Genomic DNA, 26,009 nt, shown 5'->3' with positions numbered 1-26,009 from the left:
CGATGGGCGCCGCCAAAATACACAAGTACCTTTGGTGCCATAAAAGATGGTTAAGTAAGAGACTGAAAAGCACATGAGGGAAGAGGGTCCTGCTTGTGAGAGTTTACGTAATGCAAAAGCTGATGGAACCATTTTTTTATCCAGTCCGCATATCATTAATACAAGTTTAAAAGTCAAAAGTAATTGCTTCATCCCTTTCTACAATAAATTGATTGTTTGCCATGTACAGGGCAGACGCATAGGAAAGACTTCTTATTTAGCCCTCTGAGTGGCAAGTGAATTTGTCAATATAGCTGTAAAAATTGGCAAGCAAACATTTTTAGTCCCCATAATGACCTGTAATGTTTACCTTATATAGGAAATATAATCTTTTAACACAACATCTTTATTTGAATGTATATAACAAATGTGAGCGACACTGGCATATTTAGCGGATGTTTTGCATATCTCACAGCGATGTTGGCACTGAAAGGCTTAAAAGGAGGTGTTTTATTTTTTATCACTCTTGTGGTCTGATTTCACTTACCCAAAAATGTTCAGGATAGTCTCTAAGATTCTGTAAGCCTTGCAAAACTGTTTTCCGATCTTCTTCCCATTTTCGTTGACAGAACACAATCTCCAAGAAGTACCACATCCAGCCAACTACAGGCACATAGGAGAGTTCCTTTTTTGCTAGCACTTTTGAGCTCTAGCAGACAGAAAAAGAAAAGCAGATAAGTCATGTACATTATAATGTACAATATCATTTGCCTTCAGAAGATTTCCCTTGGCCATTTGCTTAAATTAAGTCAATAAAGCCACTTTTTTAGATTCAAAAAGATAAGAAAAAATCCATTTACATTAGTAACGGCTACTGAAAAGGTAATTACAAAATGCAGCTACACTTTAAAAGAAGGCTCTTCTTGCAAACATAATTTACAGGTTAGCTTAGAACTAACTAGCCGACCCAGTCAATGCCGATATAGTTAACTAAATCGGGCACAAGCAGCCAGTATTGTGTGCACACACTGAATGATACCGACCACCATGATCACCAGGACCCGCTTAACATGCAGGTCATTTTACCTGTTCTGCAGACATCAATCATCGTTAACGATATCCAGTGTACCCACTAGACCAGGGGTGGCCAACCTGTCAGAGGTAAAGAGCCGAAAAATATCGGTAGTCAAGCTAAAGAGCCGACATCATGCTCGCGCCGAAGGCGCATTCGCCAAAAAAAGGGGTGTAGTTTATTTTGACCCCTGGGGTGGGTGTGATACAAATATGCCTCCAATAGTGCAGTGACATATATACATATGCCCCCAATAGTGCCAGATACACATATGCCCCCCACGGTGCCAGGTATGCACCAACACGGTGCCGGGTATGCCCCTATGGTGCCAGAAAGCTGGTATGCCCCCACAGTGCCACAAACTGCTATGCCCCCACAGTGCAAATTTCCCAGCAGCAGCACTCACCGTTGTTGCTGCTGCTGCCGGGCGGGGAGAGGACAGTCTGGTGTCCCCCTGCAGTCCTCCTGTCATGTCACTAATGGGAGGAGAGCACAGCACACCGCGCGTCTCCTTCCCCCTCACTTCCCTGTGACTGGGCTGTCCACCAATCAAAGCTCGCTGGCCGGCTCCTGATTGGCTGCTGGCCCAAGAGCTCTGATTGGCGGACGGCCCAGTCACAAGGATGCACAGTAAGGGGTAGGAGAGATGTGCGATGTGTGCTCTCCTCCCCTCAGAAGGAGAAGGAATTCAGGGAACCGGCAGCAGGGGGGACTGGGACGGACGGTTGGCGGCGGGCAGCAGTGGGAGCAGGAGCCTCACTTTACAAGGGGGAGAGCCGCATGAGGCTCAAGAGCCACAGGTTGGCCACCACTGCACTAGACCATGGGTCTTCAACCTGTGGCCCTCGAGATGTTGTAAAAGATATCGCTCAGAAGCCCCTTTCTGAGCAATATTTTTTACAATATCCTCAAGTGTGTATGGGGTTTAAAATACAAACTGGATTCAGTATAATTTGAAGGCTCAAAAAACTATTACAAAGTTAACTATTGCTACATGTGCAAACATTCTACAATAATGGAAATAAAACTCAGCAAAAACTATATCAGTGCTAGAAACCAATCTTTAGCATTAACGCATAACAATTGTTGTTTCATTATGAAAGAAGAATAGTTTTTACAGTATATATTCTCTTACACATGAGATGGGGTGCTTCTGATGCAGGCCTGCACACAAGTCTGCAGCAAATGCAGGCACATTGTCAGCTGGGAAATGAATGTGAATTCTGAATCTGTATACAAAGGTACAGTAAACACATCTATGAGGCTGTATCGCCCCTATCCATCTATTAGTGGAATTAGATATATCACTGTACTTGGTACAAGGGATCTGTCCAGAATCAGAAAGCTAAGATTTGTGTATCCTCTGCTACAGAGCCACATTGTGGTTGTGTGTGGTGGGACTTTCTCTGCAAAAACTCACTTTGTTGTAGACTGATTGATTCATAAATACACAGCAACGTGGCCATAATGTTACTATGGCCTAATCTTAGATTTCAACCTAGTATCAGAGCCACATAAAAATCAGACCTAACTATGAAGGTTGAGCAGGCACTGTCTTTAAAAGACTGTGTAAGGGAATATTTTTCTTTTTAAAAGACCTGTATCAGAATGTCCAATTAACTCTAATTTTATATTTTTCATTCAAGGCATTCTGGTCATTTAACCTGCTTGTGGCTCAGCTCAGCGCAGTACAAACAGGATAGTACTGTATTATTTATTTATTTAATTATTTATTAGGAGCCAAATTAAAAGAGAGATCTTTTTAAAATTGTCATTATATATTATTTGAGTAAAGCGGCGCCACCTAGAGGTGTCAGCATATTGCTGTCACCACTATACACTTCTAGTGTTAGAAACAAATCCACCTATTGGATGTAAATATTCGCATGGGGAAACCATGCAAGGGGTTTATAATAATTGTTTTGTTTTGCCCACAAATAATATACAGCTTTATTTTTAAGCTGCAATTAGAGCTGGGCTAGCACTCTAGCACACTCCCATATTTTCACATTTTACTACCCTTGCAGTTTAACATGGTTTTGGCAAGCTGCATAATTGCACCTGCTAGATGCCTTTACTCCTAGCTCAAAAAAATACCTTATATCACTAACCCAAAGTATACATGTTGCTGGTTATGGTGTAGTGAAGTGCAATTGCGGGCCAGACTGGTTTTCCTCTGCTACTAGAGTATATTACATGTTTTAACTATTACTGGTACATAGGGCATGATGGGTTACTGTAAACGAACTATTGATTGCGCAGCATATGGTTTTTTTTCACAGCGCATACACTGGATCAAAGTATACACATATCAGTAATTCCAAGATTAAAGCGAAGAGGTGACATTTATGTTGGCAAGGTTCAGAGGTCGCAGTGTCTATGGGTTTATGAACAGGCCCCGGTAGTCTTTAATGCATTTCGTTCCTAATTGGGGACTTTATAAAAGAGTCTTTGATAAAGCCCCTATTAAGAACGAAACACGTTGGTGACTACCCGGACCTGTTCATAACCCTGTGGACACTGTGTCTATTATCTGCACAGCCAATGGAAAGATGCCAATCGATGATATCCTGAACACCTTCTGCCTCCTATCGAGCACCTCATCAGTGCACAGCGGGAACCAGATCTGCCGTTGTCAGCGTTTGCTGGAAGGAACTAGCCACTCCGTGTAAGGTAGCTCATTTCAGCAGCATGCAGGATGTAACCCTCCTTTATAGGAATGTAGATTACTCTAATGTCTGACTGTGCCTCCACCCCAAGCTTAGGTTACTCCCAACTGAGTTGTTGGGAGTTTGGGTGACAAAGATAGGGTACGGGTGAGCTTGGGGAATCACCCTATGGCTTAACGCTTAACTCAATATGTTTAATACTCTATTCACAGTATAATAATAATAGTACATAGAAATATAGTTAAATGCACCAGAGTTTTATTGAACTGCCACTGGACAACTGGTGATCTCAATGACTGCTCCTTTAAGAATAAAACGTTATGCAACCTTAACTAAGGGGACTATACGCAATACAACATATTACCATACATATACCATATACAAAATAATTATACAAGGGTCAACAATAAGGTCATACCTTCCTTTCCCAAATAATTTAAACAAACAAGTATTATTGCGCAATAATGTATATATTACTTAGTGTACACTAGTTGTTGAGTTGACAGGAGAGAAAAAAATAATAATAATAAGCGCTTCGATAGGGTGTGTGTGTTTTCAGCTCCCAATGGGACAAAGTGTTTGCAGTTCCTGTACTGCCACCATTCCTACCTGAGTACTTTAAGGTAAAGGGGCTGATGACCAAAGCAAAAAGGTATAAATGGTTGCTTTATGAAGTTATTTGTAATCCACACGACATATGATGACCGGGATATCCTGGGTATCCTATTAGCAGCTCCAACCTGACCAGCTATTCTCTTTTCCCTACAGAGGCTGTACTTTCCTGAGTAGATGATGAGTGAGGGAACAATTCACCGTTGTATCCGGGGGCATACACTGGTCCATTATATGGTCATATCAGTGTCTGTTAAATGGGGAAACAATTGGTAACAGTCTATCACACCCTATGTTGAATGTGGTTCTTTTATAAAACACTGCAAGCTTCTCCTAGTGCCAGGATACTAAAAGACCATATGGTATAACCACTATGATATCCTTGATAATACAGTCGGCTGAGAAATTATGATATCTACACTCTGGTTTTACAGTTGCAGATCTTGCTTTTATAAATGTTCCTGAAGTTCACGTATAATAAGGGGTTCAGCCTTCACTTAATCTTTCTGACTATCCAGTGTTAAACCTGCAGTATCCTCTGAGACTTTATCCTCTATTTTATTATGACTTTAGCTCAGTCTCTATAGCAGCAGTACTTTTATTGAAGAAGACTACCTTCTGCCATATACATAGCTATAAGGTTTGCAATAAGTTTATATATAGATGTATCCTTCTGACTGCAGTGTAACATTGAACTGCTGCCTTGACCAATAAATCATCTCCTTATCAGCTAGGGTTTTCCTCTGCACTTTGCTGGCAAACTTTCAATGGCTGCACCCGCTCCTTATTCTATAGGGGGTTCTGTAGGCAGCACCACCGTCACTCCTTGTGTGTGTATTTCTATCACTATGGACTCAATCCATCTAAAGTCCGCCTCCACATCACACTCTGTCATGGCCAGGGACCACCTCTGTAGCTGCCCCTCTGTCACAGTCTCTCTAAGTTGCCACTTCCTTTATGGGGTGGACAAGTAATGGCGCCGCCTTCACTAATGACGCTGGCTGTATCTCCTGCGCAGCTCAGCTATGACGCCATTATGTGGGGATTCCCCTCAGCCGGGTCAGATGCTCTGTTCACTTCCAGATAAGACGCCGCCTGTCAGCTTCAAGTCCCCGCAGAGTCACCGCTCACACCCGGACCATTGAGTAAGCAATCCTTCCTCTCACAGCAACGCTCTCCCTCCTATATCTGCTGCGTTGCTCTGCATTTTATGCCTGTCATACTTTGCATTGTTCCTTTAATAACTCTTATGTACAGACACAATCATTAAGTGCTCCAGTCAATAACTGCTTCTTTGTATAACACTGGGATGCTACCTGTATATAAATATACTTCCTCCTTTGTATAAGAAGTCTGTCATTGAACTCATCAAACTCACAAGGGCTAGCTTTGGAGTCTTTATGTTTTACAGCACCCTCAGTCTGTTCCTTTACCTCCTTGTAATCCCCTCCAGTCACTCCCTGCTGTCTTATTTACATAGATAGTGTCACTAGCTGGACTTGTACTCTGTCACAGAATGGGTGATCTGCAGTACCACATAGGCCCTCTCCCCCAACTGCTAGCTGTCACCTGAACTGCTTCTCTGTGTCTGCTGTGGGAATGGGGGCAGGCTTCCTGCTGTGATCAGTGTCACTTCCTCTCCTGTCCAGGTAATACTGATGGGACTCAATCCATTTACCAGCACCTACTATTTGGGGGAACTCTGGAGCCGATGGTGTGGGCTCCAGCCTTGCTGACAGTTACCTCAGACTCTTCCCTCAGGGAAACTGGCTGCTCTGTTTCCAAGGGGATACAAAGCTTTATTAGTCCCAGCTGTATGAACACTACAGTATACAACATTCTGGGCTGTTACATCCTCTTATTCTCAGCCTTCTCCTTTCCATGAGCCCTTCCATATACGAATGAATCCATAAACATATACCATAGCATTAACAGAGAATACAGGCAATAAGCATTGTATTATATTACAGAAACCGTTAAGATATATAAAATTACATAAAACCGATAGTCAGCTAGTACACAGGTGATGCTATACATAACGCTATATATATTTCTATATACTTGGTAACCAAGGGTTACATACTCCCCCTGGTGCATTGACACCATTTTTAACCCTCTGTAGGTGTCAAGGCACCATCTACATTGTTCACTATAATACAATCTCACTAACATTCACATATTAACACTTCATGTAAACCCATTTGAAAGCCACCTCAACTCAATCATTTGTACTGTTGGCCAAAAAGGAACAGCTTGGATAACTGAGCTCTCTAAACTACCCATGCTGAAGTTCTCTTGTGTGTTTAATTCCAAATCTTTTCCTGGAGCATCCTCTCTAAATTGCTTTTTCTGAGCTGAACCAAATTGTTTTTCTACATTTGTGTTATGGCAATACTCCACAACTTGACCTTGAATAGGAGTTTTAGAATGCTGTGTCAAGACAAGATTAGGATGTATCTCACGATGATCATCACTCTGTTTTTTCTCTAGCAAAACTTTTGAATGGGTCAAGTCTTGCCACTTATTTGTATTCACAATTTCTCCTCCAACCTCTTGTCTTCTTGGCTGATGACATATACAGGTTCCTTGTTGGCTTGGAGCAAATCGACTCCCCTTCACTGGTACACCTCCAGGGCCTGTCACATTGGCTGCACGTGCTCCCTTTCTTCCATCCACCACACTAAACTCTACTTTTTCTCCCTCCCCGACACTTGAAAGGAGTTTCAAGGGATTGTTTTTTTTTATAGACGTCCAATGGACAAACACATCTCTTTGGTTATCATGTCTTTTAATAAATCCATAGCCTTTTTTGACATGGAACCAGACTACAGTTCCAGATATTTTAGAGGCTGTATAATTAGTGTTTTCCAAATCAACACTATCTTCTGTTACTTCTTTCTGTAGTGTACCAACCACCTCTTCTGTTTGCAAAGAAATATCTTTAGTATCATTTGCTTCAGGACTGGGTTTTATAGAGCAGGCAAGGATCTTGTTCTCAGATTCCAGCTGTATTAGACGTTCTTTCATTTCAGAAAGACTTATCTGATCCTGCTGTTTAGATAATTCAGCAGCTTTCAAGAGTTCAGAAGCCTCAATAATTTTAGATTTGAGTGAATGAATTCGTTCTTCCTGTTGAATAGACTTCTGGGCACTCTGGTCGAGCTCTGGTAGTTTTTCTTTACGCCACCGAAGCAAGTTGTCAAATTCTCTGGTTACCACAGCAAGCTCCTCTTGCAATTCCTGGTTCTGTTTTTCTAACTGGAAAACTAACATCGAGTCTTCCTTAGCTTTATTTTGTAAGTCATAGTGATTCCTCTTCCTTGACACTTCTTCCTGTAACATAGCTGTAAGCCATCGGATATGATTGAAACGTCTATCGGCTATGTATTCCATTATGTCCGCCAGATGTCTTACTTCACGAGGCCTATCCCTCAACATTTGTTCATGCTCACTTTGCTCTGTAAATATTTGTTCCATAATGTTCAGCCTTTTCTGTTCCATTGCCACTATATCCCTTTCAGCTATATTCACTTCTGGATTATGCCATTCCTCTTTTCTTTTCGGTTCCTTCCAATCATCTTGGCTGTCCATTCTGATACTCAAACTGGATATATTGCTTTTAGCCTTTTCATCTTTCTTCCCATTGTCCATACTATTCTCTTTCCTTTTCAATACATTGGTTACTTCTGCTAGCATCTTTTCATCATTACTGTTCCCATCATCCAGTAATATAACAGGGGATGTGGATTCCGCCATTTCTTCAATTAGACTATCCTTACTTCCATCTTTCTGAAGTTCAGATAATAGTTGTTTACTCTTTGTCTTTTTTCTTCTCTTTTTCATCACTATTGCATCATCTCCAAATACTTTCTTGTCTTTACATTCTTGAATTCCTAACATTAAATCCCCCATTTCACCTGACATGTCCACTTCTTCACTCATTCACAGGATTATCGTTCTGGGTTCCAACTCCCCCGACTGCTACAGCAAGAGCATCAAGGACAATCTCTTCTTTGTTCTTTTGCTTCTTTCCAATATTTGTATATTTTTAGTAATGTGATGTACTTTCTCAACAATGACTAATGCTACCAGCATCTGTGCGGTAACAGGCTCTGAGTGTCTCGTAATCTCGGCAGTGCCTCCATAATGTAACCCTCCTTTATAGGAATGTAGATTACTCTAATGTCTGACTGTGCCTCCACCCCAAGCTTAGGTTACTCCCAACTGAGTTGTTGGGAGTTTGGGTGACAAAGATAGGGTACGGGTGAGCTTGGGGAATCACCCTATGGCTTAACGCTTAACTCAATATGTTTAATACTCTATTCACAGTATAATAATAATAGTACATAGAAATATAGTTAAATGCACCAGAGTTTTATTGAACTGCCACTGGACAACTGGTGATCTCAATGACTGCTCCTTTAAGAATAAAACGTTATGCAACCTTAACTAAGGGGACTATACGCAATACAACATATTACCATACATATACCATATACAAAATAATTATACAAGGGTCAACAATAAGGTCATACCTTCCTTTCCCAAATAATTTAAACAAACAAGTATTATTGCGCAATAATGTATATATTACTTAGTGTACACTAGTTGTTGAGTTGACAGGAGAGAAAAAAATAATAATAATAAGCGCTTCGATAGGGTGTGTGTGTTTTCAGCTCCCAATGGGACAAAGTGTTTGCAGTTCCTGTACTGCCACCATTCCTACCTGAGTACTTTAAGGTAAAGGGGCTGATGACCAAAGCAAAAAGGTATAAATGGTTGCTTTATGAAGTTATTTGTAATCCACACGACATATGATGACCGGGATATCCTGGGTATCCTATTAGCAGCTCCAACCTGACCAGCTATTCTCTTTTCCCTACAGAGGCTGTACTTTCCTGAGTAGATGATGAGTGAGGGAACAATTCACCGTTGTATCCGGGGGCATACACTGGTCCATTATATGGTCATATCAGTGTCTGTTAAATGGGGAAACAATTGGTAACAGTCTATCACACCCTATGTTGAATGTGGTTCTTTTATAAAACACTGCAAGCTTCTCCTAGTGCCAGGATACTAAAAGACCATATGGTATAACCACTATGATATCCTTGATAATACAGTCGGCTGAGAAATTATGATATCTACACTCTGGTTTTACAGTTGCAGATCTTGCTTTTATAAATGTTCCTGAAGTTCACGTATAATAAGGGGTTCAGCCTTCACTTAATCTTTCTGACTATCCAGTGTTAAACCTGCAGTATCCTCTGAGACTTTATCCTCTATTTTATTATGACTTTAGCTCAGTCTCTATAGCAGCAGTACTTTTATTGAAGAAGACTACCTTCTGCCATATACATAGCTATAAGGTTTGCAATAAGTTTATATATAGATGTATCCTTCTGACTGCAGTGTAACATTGAACTGCTGCCTTGACCAATAAATCATCTCCTTATCAGCTAGGGTTTTCCTCTGCACTTTGCTGGCAAACTTTCAATGGCTGCACCCGCTCCTTATTCTATAGGGGGTTCTGTAGGCAGCACCACCGTCACTCCTTGTGTGTGTATTTCTATCACTATGGACTCAATCCATCTAAAGTCCGCCTCCACATCACACTCTGTCATGGCCAGGGACCACCTCTGTAGCTGCCCCTCTGTCACAGTCTCTCTAAGTTGCCACTTCCTTTATGGGGTGGACAAGTAATGGCGCCGCCTTCACTAATGACGCTGGCTGTATCTCCTGCGCAGCTCAGCTATGACGCCATTATGTGGGGATTCCCCTCAGCCGGGTCAGATGCTCTGTTCACTTCCAGATAAGACGCCGCCTGTCAGCTTCAAGTCCCCGCAGAGTCACCGCTCACACCCGGACCATTGAGTAAGCAATCCTTCCTCTCACAGCAACGCTCTCCCTCCTATATCTGCTGCGTTGCTCTGCATTTTATGCCTGTCATACTTTGCATTGTTCCTTTAATAACTCTTATGTACAGACACAATCATTAAGTGCTCCAGTCAATAACTGCTTCTTTGTATAACACTGGGATGCTACCTGTATATAAATATACTTCCTCCTTTGTATAAGAAGTCTGTCATTGAACTCATCAAACTCACAAGGGCTAGCTTTGGAGTCTTTATGTTTTACAGCACCCTCAGTCTGTTCCTTTACCTCCTTGTAATCCCCTCCAGTCACTCCCTGCTGTCTTATTTACATAGATAGTGTCACTAGCTGGACTTGTACTCTGTCACAGAATGGGTGATCTGCAGTACCACATAGGCCCTCTCCCCCAACTGCTAGCTGTCACCTGAACTGCTTCTCTGTGTCTGCTGTGGGAATGGGGGCAGGCTTCCTGCTGTGATCAGTGTCACTTCCTCTCCTGTCCAGGTAATACTGATGGGACTCAATCCATTTACCAGCACCTACTATTTGGGGGAACTCTGGAGCCGATGGTGTGGGCTCCAGCCTTGCTGACAGTTACCTCAGACTCTTCCCTCAGGGAAACTGGCTGCTCTGTTTCCAAGGGGATACAAAGCTTTATTAGTCCCAGCTGTATGAACACTACAGTATACAACATTCTGGGCTGTTACATCCTCTTATTCTCAGCCTTCTCCTTTCCATGAGCCCTTCCATATACGAATGAATCCATAAACATATACCATAGCATTAACAGAGAATACAGGCAATAAGCATTGTATTATATTACAGAAACCGTTAAGATATATAAAATTACATAAAACCGATAGTCAGCTAGTACACAGGTGATGCTATACATAACGCTATATATATTTCTATATACTTGGTAACCAAGGGTTACAAGGAGATTGGAGGACTCTTGGTAAACCTGACTTAAAGTTGGACAACTTGTTACTTACCTCAAAGGAGTGTCTTTCATTAGGTATTCTGGACATTCAATTGAACGATCTCATGTGGGTATACAAACTGTTTTATTCATCTACTCTAAGGAGGACTTATATTATATTATCATTAAAACATCAATCTCCCTACTTAAAGAAGCTTACATAATGGGGGAAATTTACTAAAATGTGTATTCTACTTCACATGTGATGTTGCTATGGGCAACCAATCAGATTCTGTCTACTATCTTCTAGAGGGTGCTAAATAAATAATAAATTAATTCTGATTGGTTGTCCATAGCAACATCACATGTGAAGTAGAATACACATCTTAGTACATTTCCCCCAACCAATATGTCTAGACTATTGAATTTGATGTTTCTGGATGTGAATCAGTTATTGGATAACCAGTCATTATTTGTTTATTACTTTATTAAACATAATTCAATCTATATATGTGTATTTTGGGGTTAATTCTTCCATGCCAATATTAAATTAAGAAGTACAATTAATCTATATAAATACGGCCACCAAATAGTAATGGCTACAACATTGGAAAATAGGAATGCGGAGAATACGTAAGCTTTGTAAATTTGTTGTATTCTCCATTCGTATTTGTGGGTCGTATACAGCTGATTCCGACTGTACCCATTTGTGCGAGGATCGGACGTATATGGCCATCATAGAAAATTTCCCCCTATGAGGCTGTCCATACATTTAGTAATCAGAAGAATGTAGCCAAGAATGCTGCTTGCATAAACCAATCAGACATAACATTAAAACAATCTAGTATTGTGTAGGTATTGTGTATCTCTTATCTTTCAATTTTTTCCTTCATTTTCAGATGAAAAATTTTAATAATTTGGTTTATCTGAAACCAGACCCCAGCACCACAAGCACCAGAATTATTTTCCTGAAACTCCAGGGACAAGTGACCCCTGGAAATGTTTGTCATGCTACAATGCTCAGGATCTTGCCAAATTCTTAAGTCATATTTTGATGGCGTCTGAATCCCCTGAGCCGGAAAAAGATCCTCTCCAGTCTTTTGGCACTTGAACTTTAGATTTGGCATTTGGCAGCTATTGAGACGATAAGATAACTTATTACCTCCATGGGGGTATATTTACTGATTTTTGGGTTTGATTTCGATTTTGGGTGATTTTTGTTTGGTTTTTCTATTTGGAGATTTATTAAAAGCAGTATCAAATGTAAAATCAAATACAAATCTAAATCCTGCCCAAAACTGAATATGGCAAAACATTGGTACTTTCACATAGAAGAACATAGAATCCCCTGATTTAGCAACACGAAACTTAAAGATTGAACACAAAGCAAACACAATAGACCGAAGATTTAGCTTCTAGACAACATTCTATTCCCTAAATCTTGATTATGATGCCTATAAAATACTGTAAATGCTCTATGTGATACTCAGCACCTGGAACACACTCCCAAATCAAGGAAGCTTGCACCCTGACAAAGGAGGGTTTATAAATATGCTCTGAAAAAGGGATTGTGTTTGTATAACATCCAGAGGAGACCCATACACCTGTAACTGGGACTGGTAATTATATTATACTGCCTCATTACAAAGAGGCTTTGAATTTAAACCATAGAAGCCTCGCAAAGAGACATTATATTACTGCCTCATACCATTGCCTCTTCATTCTTTCATTTTTATCTATTTGTGTTATATGTTGTATGTCTCGTATTTAAAGTGCACTTCTGTAATTATGCAATTTGTCCTTTTTATTAAAAGAGAAAAATGATTATACTATAAAGTGCTGTAATTATTATTACAGTGAAGCTGCGCCTTCCAAGGTTGCCAATCTTTATTGTCACCCATCCATATATTTCTATATAACAGGTCCAAATTATATGATTTTAGATGTGTTTATCAGTTTTAAAGGAATTCAAGATCTCTCTCTAATAAAAAGGTACCCAAACATCTGGCTCATTGTGGATTTAGGAATATTGGGCCTTATTCAGAGATGGACACAGTGCAGCTCCTGTGTCTATGAAATCCTTGCCCACAAAAGATGACAGAGTGCAGCTTAGGAGGCACTGTGTGCGATGATGTAGGTTCTGTCCATAAACAGATGTCCCACAATCATAGATGTATGCAAACCAGAATTAGAAAAACCATAGCAGCTTCTTGCATAAAATATGGAATAAATTAGTATTTTTTTATTTTATTTTGTATTCAATATTACATTAATTTGATAGGTGACTAGTAACAAACTGTCAAAATGATGGAACAACATCACAGTATTGTCAACGCTGGCTGTGTGCGACCGAAGAGAGCAACTTTTTAATTACTCAGGTACACAAAAAACTTATCCTCCCCCCCATAGAGGTGAGGAGCATTGTTAGCCATTTATTATATAGGATTTTATAGGTGATTTTAAAATGGATTTCCTAAACTGAACACAAAATCACCCCCCCCCCCCCTCCAAAAAGAAAAAGAAAAAAAAAAGAAGAATCATTATTGTACAACACAGCAGGAGCATAATGCTTGAGAGACACAGGGGGAGCAGGAACTGTAGAACATTGACCTGATTACTGTAGGTCGGAGATCCCATTAGCTAACAAGACAGAATTCCCTCACACTCTGAAAGTCTTGTCAGAACTGCAACATCTTACTTTCAGATGTATGGGGACGTCATGAGGCGTCGCCATTGCGATCTCTGGAGAAGGTACATAAAGTTATTCTTTTCATTGTAAATCATTCTGACGAAAGTGGTCTAGAGGACATTGAAGTGCTGGTCATGCAACTTGTTAGTTATTAATATTATAATTTTATTTATAAGGCACCACAAGTTTTTTGCAGCGCCGTACAAAGGAACAATACAGGGAGACAAAGCTTGGCATAACATTGAATAAATAACAAAATTAGAGTAGAAATAAAGAGCACCACAGTTCAATACACATTACAGCTTAACTATAAGTAGTGAGGACTCAATCAACATACAACTAGAGGCTTGAGGCCAATGATGGAGATGGGTTTGCAGACGAACATGGTCACTGAGTGTTTGAGTATAGGAGAGCTGTGAGTGAAATGTGAAGAAAAGTGGGGTTTGACAACAGGAGGGAAGAGGGTCCTTCTCGGAGGAGCTTACAATCTAGTTCAATTGCAGTCTCACCTATGTAGTCTTCATGCTATGCTGTTGCACCCAGCCCGATTTAAAAAAAGGCAAAATGTGCTTTGCCATTTTAGATACACCCTGCTAAAACAGTCTGCCTGTAGCTGGGCTACCTCTGAATGAAAACATATTGTGCTTGGGAAAGGTTGGGGGAGCTGAACACCTCCGTAAGAACTGAGCATGCTCCCATAAGTGATGCGGAAGCTTGGGCACGCCCCTATTAGTTACAAAGATGTCTTGGCATGCCCTCATTAGCAATGCTGATGGGGTGGCACAGTACCCTGTCCCAATTACACTCACCACCTCCTGGCATACACCGAAAGCGAGCATTGCCGTACTACTCCAACACCTCTGTGCCTGGCCTGTATCCTGGTGGTAACACTACCTGTACCTCTTTGTATGAGAATTATTATTATTTTTTTGAAAATGCATGCTTTTTTGGGGTCAAGTATTTTAAACTATACTAAGATTTGGTGAAATTTAGTTATCCAAATTATATTTGTGTTGTTTTCTTCTTTAACGTAACCTTGGCCAATTTGCACACAATTAATATAGTCTTCCTCATTTTCCCCAATGTAAAATTGGAAATAAACCTCAAATGAAATGTGAAGCCAATATAGAGCATTACCTTTATTTAAACAGAAAACATCAATTAAAATAAGTATTTTGCATAACAAATAGAAAGTAAAAGTTGCGCATCTGATATACAGTCTGAAGTGAGGTTCCAGAACCCTCCACAGCAATCTACCAAGTACAGATTTGCCAGTCCAAATAGGTAATACTGCGCATTTCAACTTTCAACTTTCAACCATTTTCTTCACCCTTAAGAAGACTATCACGTTCAAAAAGTTGAGAGAGGGGCTGGGATCTACCCAGAAAACCATGCCCCAATGATGCTTGATCATGCCCTCTATTCATGCACTTACCAAAAATATGCACAGGATTCCAGATTTAAAAAAATTCTAAATATTGTGCTATATGGACATATTGGGGGTAAAAACCCCGTTATCTGTTTTTTTACCGCATTTCTGTATGCTCTGTCCCCCCTCCGCAGTGGCATCGATGCTGAGGGTATCACCAGCAAAAGCTGGCGATTCCCTGCAGAAGCCTATGGGCTTCTTACCGCAGTGCTGTGTGAGGGATCCATCACAGATCCCTCCCAGCATGCCCTGCGGCTGGCACCGTGCTCTGCACATGCGCAGATGTACTCTCGGGTCACAGACCCGGAAGTCCAGCACCAGCGCCGCATCGCAAAGGACAGCTCTTATCGCAAGAGCTGTCCCTTGCGTTAATAACCACATATGTTACAGCATATGTGGTTATTAATAATGCAATGCCCGGCGAAGGGGGGCGTTAGAGGGCTGCCTTATGTTAGAACATCCCACCCATTGTCTGGTCACTAGACTGGGCCTACAGCCACAGCCGATATGAGAGGGGGAGAGGAGAGGGGGTATGGATACTAGTCTAGGCATGTTCAGGGGCTGGGATTAACTGTTTACCTGTGCAGTTTCCGGTGCCCCGTGTGGTCATCAAAGCGGATTTGTGGGAAATCTTATTATTTTTTTGGGCCATGATTTTACCAAGTTTCCCCTAGTACCTGGGCCCGTGGCGGCCCTGCCAGCAACTTTTCATTACAGTATCCTGCATCCAGAAGAACCAAACACAATTAAGCTCTACAATTAGTTTTCTTCGTAGCACCTTTTCAACGCTGGTTGTTTTGGGGATCTCAAACTTCAGTGTATGAACAGGATCTCAAACTATAGGTTATGAACAGGTGGCAAGATAGCAACTTTCATAGTATAGTAAATCAAAAACTTCATTACTATAGGTTAACATCTTATAATTATAGTATCTGGAACAGTATTATGTAGGCTTTAAATGTGTAGTGGTAATGGAAAAAAGTTCATTAAAAATGACCATCCATTGTTGTTCAGCGTACCTGGCCAGTGAATTAATATAGTTCTGCAGACTGTGATCTCAGTGAATGTGCAGATGATACTGTAGGTCCCTTAGGGACATAAATAAAATACATGCACTATGTTTTACCAAGCCGGTTATAGAGAATTGAATCATGATCTGTAACTGTGGGTGTTAGAGGTGAATGTACATGCACAATAGCAGAATAAGCCAATACTGCATGCATTGCAGTGTTTCGGAATAATTACACTCACCAAGAACTTGAACACCAGTCTCAAATGATAATTCAACTAAGCATCCACTTAGCAGAAGGATAAAGAAGAGCACAACTTGACAGCAATCACTTGGAAAAGAAATACATGTATAATCTGCTTCAAATGCCTTTGTACCTATTAGTCACAGTCCTTTAGAAATCATATTCCATCAGCAATCTAAAAGCATTCTATGAGCCCTTAAAAGCCACAGAATGAACATTACCTTCAAGGGACAAAAGATGCATTGGCAGGCTCTTAAATAGTACATATACTGTATTGCTGCAGACCTAGAAGGTTCACACTTTCATGTGCTTTTATCTTTATAATAACTGCATGTTAAATCAAGTAAATCTTTTTTCCTTTATTTTTATATGTTTTATTAAATCAACAGATACCAATTACATGCTTCAAGGATGTGTATTTTAGGACTAGATGACTAAAGATATAAAAATATACTGATACTAGTGGGATTTCTGACTTTGAAGAAGGAAAATTAACCTTTTACTCACCCCAAGAACACCAAATCGCTCACAAAAGTTCCAACCACAGAGAAAGTCTATTTCAAAGTTATGATTGAGAACTACTATAGCGTTCTCATTTCCATATTTGGTGTAGTCTTCAGGATTAGTATACAATGTGCAGTCAGTGGCCGACCACCACTCCAACAGCATCACCAGTTCTGGAATAAATCACAAACATTACAATAGGTTACATTTTATAATAACAAGGGGAATCATAATTAATTATTTATATGAAACATTTGTCAAATTACTAATTTTGATACAGTAACCAAGATTCACTTCAAATACTGTTCCAAAAGTGAATTTACAAACACCATTTGTGTAATGTACTAAGCTCTACCCTATTTTTATATCACTAGTTAGCAGTGGCAGTTTTTCCCTATGGGCTGCAGTCTCCCCCAGGTAAAATCTGCCACTGTCTCTGCCTATATGAAGCCAGAACAGTCTGTAAGACTGCTCTGGCTTCACTGTGACTGTCAGTGACTTCCTATTGGAAGTCCGACCTGCCAGTCACTCATGGCAGTCCCATTGGGAGGTGTTCCCTCCCTCCGGGATGTGCGCAAATGTGGGGTAGCCCCCAAAACTTGCTCTGCGCATGCGCAGTACTGCGGACAATACTGCGCATGCGCTTGAGCTGGAAACCTGATTAAGCCTCTGGGGGCTGCTGCAAAGGCAGCGAATGGAGGCTTGGGCCAGAGCATGCGCAGTATGTATGAAGTTACTGCGCATGCGCTGGCCCTGTGCAGGGGACCTGCTGCTGGGACCGGTAGGTGCGGGGAGCGCGGCAGGGGCAGCGGAGTGGGGAGGCCCTCATTGCTCCAAAAAGGTAAGAGCAGCCACTGCTAGTTACCACCTTTATCAGATATTGTAAAGCTGGACATACAGTACATCTACAGATCCGATCCGGCTGGTATTTGGAACAAAAACCTGGTAATGGATGCTGGAAAACTGAAAAACTGTCATTCAGATATTACCAGGTTTTTATTCCAACCATACAGATCTGACAAAAAATCTGTAGATTTATGGCCAGTTTAAGTTATAGGAGCACCCCTATGCATCTGTTCATCAAATATACACTAATTAAAAGTTTTAGAACAACCCCCATGGGGGGGGGGGGGGAGAGAATTATTGAGAACAGTATGTGAATCTTCTATTTATTTCCGATAGTTCCTCATCATAACATGAATAACATCATATAGTGTAAATTAATTGGTGTCTTTTGAGATTTAAGAAAATACTGTATATATGGCAGTAAAAGAAAAAAAATCATGATTGTTCAAGACATTCAGCTTTTTACCACAAGAAATACACAATTCTGTGGTAAAATATTATACATCATATATATACATATAATGAAATAGTACATGTTTTATCTTAGATTTTCAAGTGTAACAGGTCTAAAGCTGGGTACACGTACAGGTATATACAATCCCTGTTTTCTTGCGACCGTTCGATCGACCATAGATGCGACGGACCATCCACAAACAACAGCCGATATGCACGTACACACCTGTACAATTTTACTTGCGACGTCCGATGTACTCCCGTCCAAACAGTCGCAAGAAAAAGATTGTACCACGATACACACTCTATCAATTTGGGCTATTGACATGATATATATAAACAAAATTATCATAATGGGCTGGGTTAAGGGCATACCAAAAAAAGAGGCGTGAGTACAGAACCTAGTCGGGGTACGCGTCTACAGTCAGCCGGCAGGGTGACTATGGACAGATACGGCAAACTGCTTTAAAGACGGGGAAAGCGTCTACAGTCAGCCGGCAGGGTGACTATGGACAGATACGGCAAACTGCTATAAAGACAGGGGAAAGCGTCTACAGTCAGCCGGCAGGGTGACTATGGACAGATACGGCAAACTGCTATAAAGACAGGGTACGCGACTACAGTCAGTTTGCGGTATCTGTCCATAGTCTCTGTAAAGCGCTGCGGAATATGTATGCGCTATATAAGAAACTGTTAATAAATAATAAATAAAATAGTCACCATGCCGGCTGACTGTAGACGCTTTCCCCCGTCTTTATAGCAGTTTGCCGTATCTGTCCATAGTCACCCTGCCGGCTGACTGTAGACGCTTTCCCCGTCTTTATAGCAGTTTGTCACGGAAGCACAGTGTATGAGACAGACCCTGTAACCCTTTGCCTGCTGTTAACTAATGTATTTAATGCCTCACTGCCCAACACATTAGAGGCATCACTTTAAGACATTAATCAATGTTGAAGCTTTAATAGAGTGTGTGGGGACACTGACTAAATCTGCCAACAATTAATGATTTACAAGCCACTGTTACCCGACATCTCTTTTGCTCATCTTAAATACAGGAATCATATATAATCAGCACTCCATTCACTGCAGGACATCATAACTCTTTGTAGTAAGTGTCCTTTTGTAGGAACTTTGTTCCAAAAGACTCAATACCTAGATAAGTTGCACCGGGTTGCTGATTGAGAGCGACTCTGGGAGATATAAAAGTACACCAAGTCTTGGTTCCCCTTGTGTGTATATTTTTTTTCAGCTAACATTTAATTAATACTACATCTAGAAGACTCTTGGAGGAGCTTTCTAATAAAGATACAAAGTTATATCCTGAACAAATAGCGATACAATAACTTGACACATTATTATAAAGCAGTTTATTGCAGAAATAATAGTAATACACTGAGTGTCAAGCCTGGTATATGGGAGCCTGGCCCTATATTTGTTCAATAAACACAAATTAATTTGTCCATAGTCACCCTGCCGGCTGACTGTAGTTGCGTACCCCGTCTTTATAGCAGCCGGCAGGGTGACTAGGGAAAGATACGGTGACCTGCTATAAAGATGGGGTGCATGTATATTATGATTATTATTATTATTTAAATATACATGGGGAGAGGAGAATGCTTCTTGTGCTGTAGGAGAGATCATGCAGCTATGGAACACCCACATGGGCGTTCTAGCTTTGGCTGTATAATCGCAAGAACGGCCAGCATATCGATCAAACGTGCGTACACACTGCACTTTTGTTCCGATATGAGCCCATCCTGTCGGATGAATATTAAACAGCACTGAACCTTCGACCAACCAAGTATGGATGGACAAGACCGTTTTTGGCCATTTATCGATCGTATCGATCGAACGTCCGTTAGTCCCAGAACGGAAGAACGGCCTGATGATTGTATATATGTGTACCCGTTAAACTGAAACTCAGTAAAAGGGTTAACATTTTACAAATCTTAATGCTGCTTTCACACTGCAGAAACGGGTAAAGACCCGGTATTTGTAAACGGAACTTAAAACGAGTCTGAGCCATAAAGACCCTTTACCACTGCGTGTTGTAAACAGTATATTACTGGTTAATTACTGTACCATTTTTGTACCTTTTACATTGAACCAGTTGTGAAAGGTACAAAAACAGTAATTCACCAATAATATACCACCCATTCCCTGGTACCTGGCAGCTGGTACCCCCACTTCCCCCCTCCCCTGGTACCTGGCAGCTGGTAGCCCCTCCCCCCCTTGTACCTGGCAGCTGGTACCCCCGCTCCCCCCTCCCCTGGTACCTGGCAGCTGGTACCCCCACTCCCCTGATACCCGGCAGCTGGTACCCCCAAGCTCCCCCCCTACCCTGGTATCTGGCAGCGTGCCAGGATTGGGGCAGCGCGGTCCAGGTTGTCCTCATCTTCACTGCAATACTGGGTGTGGGCACAGGGCTATGTAGGCATAGTTCAGCAGGTGTGCCAGGGCCGGGTTGCTAGTCGGCATGTGCCCAGCTGATGCCCTGTGCCCACACACAGTATTGCAGTGAAGATAAGGACAGTGCAGATCACACTGCCCGGATCCACGCACACTGCCAGGTATCAGAGGAGGGGGGGGGGGGGCGGGGGTACCAGCTGCCAGGTACCAGGGGAGGAGGAGGAGCGGGGGTACCAGCTGCCAGGTATCAGGGGAGGAGGGAGCACTTGTCGGGGGGACACCGGTGTGGGATCCAATATAATGGTTCAGATCCATTCACACTGCCCAAATAATGGATCTGAACCGTGTAGGATCCTTCTTTTTACCCGTTTTGAATTATCGGTTTTCTTGAACTGGTAATTTAAAACTGGTGCTTTCACACTGCATCTCTAACCATTTTCAAATGCTGAAAAATCAGCAATATACCATTTTAGAGCTGCAGTGTGAAAGGGGTCTGAGTAATGAATCAGAAAATAGCAACATTATTCAATGTGAAAATGAATTTAAGAACAGAAAGATTTTCTAAGTGGATTGATCTTGATCTCGTTAATTAACATGCAATAACAAGTGGTATGTGTCACGGAGTTGCAAATCTCCAGGGTCATGACAGGTAAGAACCAACTCCCACTGCTGAAACTGAACAATAAGTCTCTGAGGACTTTTATCTATATTCACTCCTGACTTGTTTTCTGCAGCTAAAATACAATTTAAGACAGTCAGGTCCAACTTATCCTTTGGACGAATCGACCTAATGTATGGGGGCCTTAAGAACACAGAGCAAAAGCACAGACTGGATGTGTAGTATGAACAATAGTCTGGAGGTCTGGTTCAATGATACAGGGGGACATTTACTAAAATGTATATTCTACTTTACATGTGATGTTGCTTTGGGCAACCAATCAGAACATATCTAGTATATTCTAGAGGGTGCTAAATAAAGTAGTTTCTGATTGGTTGCCCATAGCAATATCACATGTGCAGTAGAATACACATCTTAGTAAATTTCCCCCACACAATGTCTTATGAGTGACAAATTGTAGAATAACAAAAATAAATGGATTATTTACCCAAGCTGTAAATAATAGAACTAACGAACAATTAAATAGTGATCAGGAATGCCAATTTATATAAAGAATAACCATTTTCTTCTGCCATTAACAAAAATTCTCACCTAATCTCCCGGGACCCTACAGATCACCCAGATAAATTGTGCATGCTCTGCAAATGCTGGATCTATGTGGCAAGGGTAGGGACAAAGCACAGATTGAAAATATTGGTTAATCCCACTTGGCACCCTCTCTATTCCTAACTGTAAAATATGGTACTTGTCTACTACAAGATATGAAGGCTTGTACTATATTGAATGTAATTAGGTGGTTTAGGTACCACTGGATTAATAGTATTAACTTTTAATTACAAGACACAATAAAGCAGGGGTGTCAAACACAAGGCCCGTGGGCCAAATCCGGCCCGCCAGACCTCTTCATGTGGCCCGCGCAGCCGCCGCCAGCCTTCACCTTTTATTCTCGATTTTTTTTTTAAACAAGAAAGCCGCCTCTTCAGCGCATGCGCGGCAGCCTACAAGCCAGAGAACGTCTGCCCTCTAGCGCAGTGCCGCCGGTCGTCAACCCCTCCTCCGCTCCCACCTGCTGTATAGGAGCCAGAGAGAGGAAAGAGCAGGTCCGTCGTGGTGAATGGTGCTGCTGCTGCTGTGCGCTCCAGGTCACTTACTGCTGAGTGTGCACTGCACAGTGACCGGGAGCACGCTGCCCCCCACTCCTGGATAGATAGTGCGAGGAGCGCTACTCACAGGAGGGAGGGGGAAATGCGCCTTTGTGAGAGCGCAGCTGTGTCCTTGGTGGTGGAGCAGCTCAGACTGGAGTGGACGCATCAGTGCGGGTAAGTGTCAAACTCTCTGCATATGTGTGTGTGTGTGCACTGGCACATTGCAGCCCATCATTAATTGCTGTGTCCCATGATAATAAGCAGGACATATATAAATAATTGAAACAATAATCCAGTGTTGTGATTAAAATAATAACATCTGATCTCACCACAGTGATGAAAAGTTATATCAGATCACACACTGCCTATGTGGGCAAAACTATTGCTATGACCAAACAATAACAAATCCACCTGCTTTAACGCTGCCTGGGACCAATATAGGAGGTCAAGAGAAAGCACAGCTACTCTGCAGTTTTGTGGATAACAGCTAGTTTATTGAAACATTGTATACAATTGAATAATTTGTTTCCAATGAATGGTACAATACATGCAGTAAAACACAAATGAAATTATACTGCAATTACAAACAAAACTAGCTTTATAAATATTTATAGCAAGCCCAGGGAGGAAAATAAACTATCCCATAGAATAAAATAGGGGTTCCACAGACATCAATATATGAATATTGCTAGAACAATAATATCCACATCCTCATTTTAATCACAATTTCCTACCCCTTTTTTTGCACATCTTCATTATTTTCTTATGAGAGAGGATGTAAACTATACACCTCTTTTTTAAATATAACAATAAAGGTTACATTTTTGAGTGATATATTTTTTCAGTTGGACGTCTCCTATAATACACTTTCAGAGTGCACCCCAACAATCTCCGATTCTTTCTCTCTCTCTATAAAAAATTGTATTAATAGGAGAGGGGTCGCACCGTATTCTAAAAAAATACATAAAGAATTTGAGAAAATATTCTCTTTAATATTGAAAACAATATAGGAAAACGAAAGTGAAAATAGGAAGACTAATAAATAAGAGCACTCAGTGCGGAATTAAAACCCCTTTTCTCCAATTCATGGAATATAGTGATTCAAGATTTCAATATTCAAATAGTATCTCTGCATAGGTTCCATCTGTCATTACCAGTTTTCAAATAGCATGTCAGGTTTTCATGATATGTCCTTTTTTTTTTTTCAATATAATCTAAAACAACATGAAAACTATATTATAATCCTTTTTTTGACCCTTAACCCCTTACCACCGCAGCCTGTTTTTGCCTTCCTGACAGAGCCCTTTTTTCAAATCTGACATGTATCACTTTATGTGGGGATAACTTTTTATTGCTTTTACTTATCCCAGTGATTTTGAGATTGTTTTCTCGTGACACATTGTACTTTAAGTTAGTGGTAAATTTTGGTCGATACAGTCTGTTTTTTTTTTGTGAAAAATACCAAAATGTCGTAAAAAAATTGAAAATTTTGCAATTTGCAAAATGTTAAATTTTCTGCTTGTGAGACAAATAATCATACCACTCAAAATAGTTAATAACTAACAAAGACCATATGTCTAATTTATGTTGCCATCATTATTTCAACCTCCTTTTAATTTTTTTGGACACTAGGAGGCTTAAAATATGAATAGCAAATTCTCAAATTTTCAAGAAAATTTCAAACACTGATTTTTTTAGGGACCAGTTCAGTTCTGATGTGACTTTGAGGGACTTGTATGTGAGACACCCCCATAAATGATGCCATTTCAAAAACTGCACCCCTCACAGTATTCAAAACAGCATTTTGGAAGTTTGTTAACCCTTTAGGTGTTTCACAGGAATTAAAACAAAGTGTAGGTGAAATTTCAAAATTTCATTTTTTTAGCAGATTTTCAATTTTAATACATTTTTCTAATGAACACAGTAGATTTTACTAGAGAAATGTGACTAAAAATTGATTCCCCCAATTCTTTTGTTTTCATAAATATCCTATATGTGGCCCTAGTGTGCACGTTGACCAAACCACAGGCTTCATAATAGAAGGAGCACCTACTTGATTTTGGAGCCTCCTTTTTATGAGATAATTTTTTAGGCACCATGTAGGTTAGGAACCTCCCCCACAAGTGACTCCATTTTGCAAACTACACCCCTCAGGGAATTCATCTAGGGGTATAATGTACATTTCAAACCCCCAGGGGTTTCACCAATTTTGGTACAACTGGGCTGTGAAAATGAAAAATTAAATTTTTTTACACAAAAATGCAGTTCTGGCTCAAAATTTTTCATTTTCACAAGGAATGAAGGAGACAAAGCACCCCAAAATCTGTGCCGCAATTTCTCCCGAGTACGGCAATGCCTCATATGTGACCAAAAAATACCATTTGGGTGCATGGCAGGACTCCGAAGGGAAGGAGTGATATTTGGATTTTGCAGCACAGATTCTGGTGGAATGAATGGTGGGTGCTATGTCGCATTAGCAAGACCCCCGAAGCACCAATACAGTGGAACCCCCCCACAAGTGACCCCATTTTGCAAAATACACCCCTCAGGGAATTCATCTAGGGGTATAGTGTACATTTCAAACCCCCAGGGGTTTCACCAATTTTGGTACAACTGGGCTGTGAAAATGAAAAATTACATTTTTTTACACAAAAATGCAGTTCTGGCTCAAAATTTTTCATTTTCACAAGGAATGAAGGAGACAAAGCACCCCAAAATCTGTGCCGCAATTTCTCCCGAGTACGGCAATGCCTCATATGTGACCAAAAAATTCCATTTGGGTGCATGGCAGGACTCCGAAGGGAAGGAGTGATATTTGGATTTTGCAGCACAGATTCTGGTGGAATGAATGGTGTGTGCTATGTCGCATTAGCAAGACCCCCGAAGCACCAATACAGTGGAACCCCCCCACAAGTGACCCCATTTTGCAAACTACACCCCTCAGGGAATTCATCTAGGGGTATAGTGTACATTTCAAACCCCCAGGGGTTTCACCAATTTTGGTACAACTGGGCTGTGAAAATGAAAAATTAAATTTTTTTACACAAAAATGCAGTTCTGGCTCAAAATTTTTGATTTTCACAAGGAATGAAGGAGAAAAAGCACCCCAAAATCTGTGCCGCAATTTCTCCCGAGTACGGCAATGACTCATATGTGACCAAAAAATGGCAGGACTCAGAAGGGAAGGAGTGATATTTGGATTTTGCAGCACAGATTCTGGTGGAATGAATGGTGGGTGCTAAGTCGCATTAGCAAGACCCCCGAAGCACCAATACAGTGGAACCCCCCCACAAGTGACCCCATTTTTCAAACTACACCCCTCAGGGAATTCATCTAGGGGGATAGTGTACATTTCAAACCCCCAGGGGTTTCACCAATTTTGGTACAACTGGGCTGTGAAAATGAAAAATTACATTTTTTTACACAAAAATGCAGTTCTGGCTCAAAATTTTTCATTTTCACAAGGAATGAAGGAGACAAAGCACCCCAAAATCTGTGCCGCAATTTCTCCCGAGTACGGCAATGCCTCATATGTGA

General features: G+C 41.0%; 1 protein-coding gene across 1 annotated transcript in view; it reads right to left on the bottom strand.

Moving 5' to 3' along the window:
• The window catches only part of AGPAT4 (1-acylglycerol-3-phosphate O-acyltransferase 4), a 205,190-nt gene that overhangs the window by 146,343 nt on the left and 32,838 nt on the right, over positions 1–26,009 (bottom strand). The window contains exons 3-4 of the mRNA XM_083176500.1: positions 17,004–17,173; positions 527–688 (exon numbers count right to left, since the gene is read on the bottom strand). Of these exons, the coding sequence (XP_083032626.1) occupies positions 527–688; positions 17,004–17,173 (332 nt within the window). The remainder of the gene's footprint in view (positions 1–526; positions 689–17,003; positions 17,174–26,009) is intronic.

Source organism: Crinia signifera, chromosome 3, assembly GCF_055691185.1.
Source record: "Crinia signifera chromosome 3, ASM5569118v1, whole genome shotgun sequence".
NCBI lineage: Eukaryota > Metazoa > Chordata > Amphibia > Anura > Myobatrachidae > Crinia > Crinia signifera.
The sequence above is the reverse complement of the archived record's forward strand: the minus strand, read 5'-3'. Positions and strand labels throughout refer to the sequence as shown.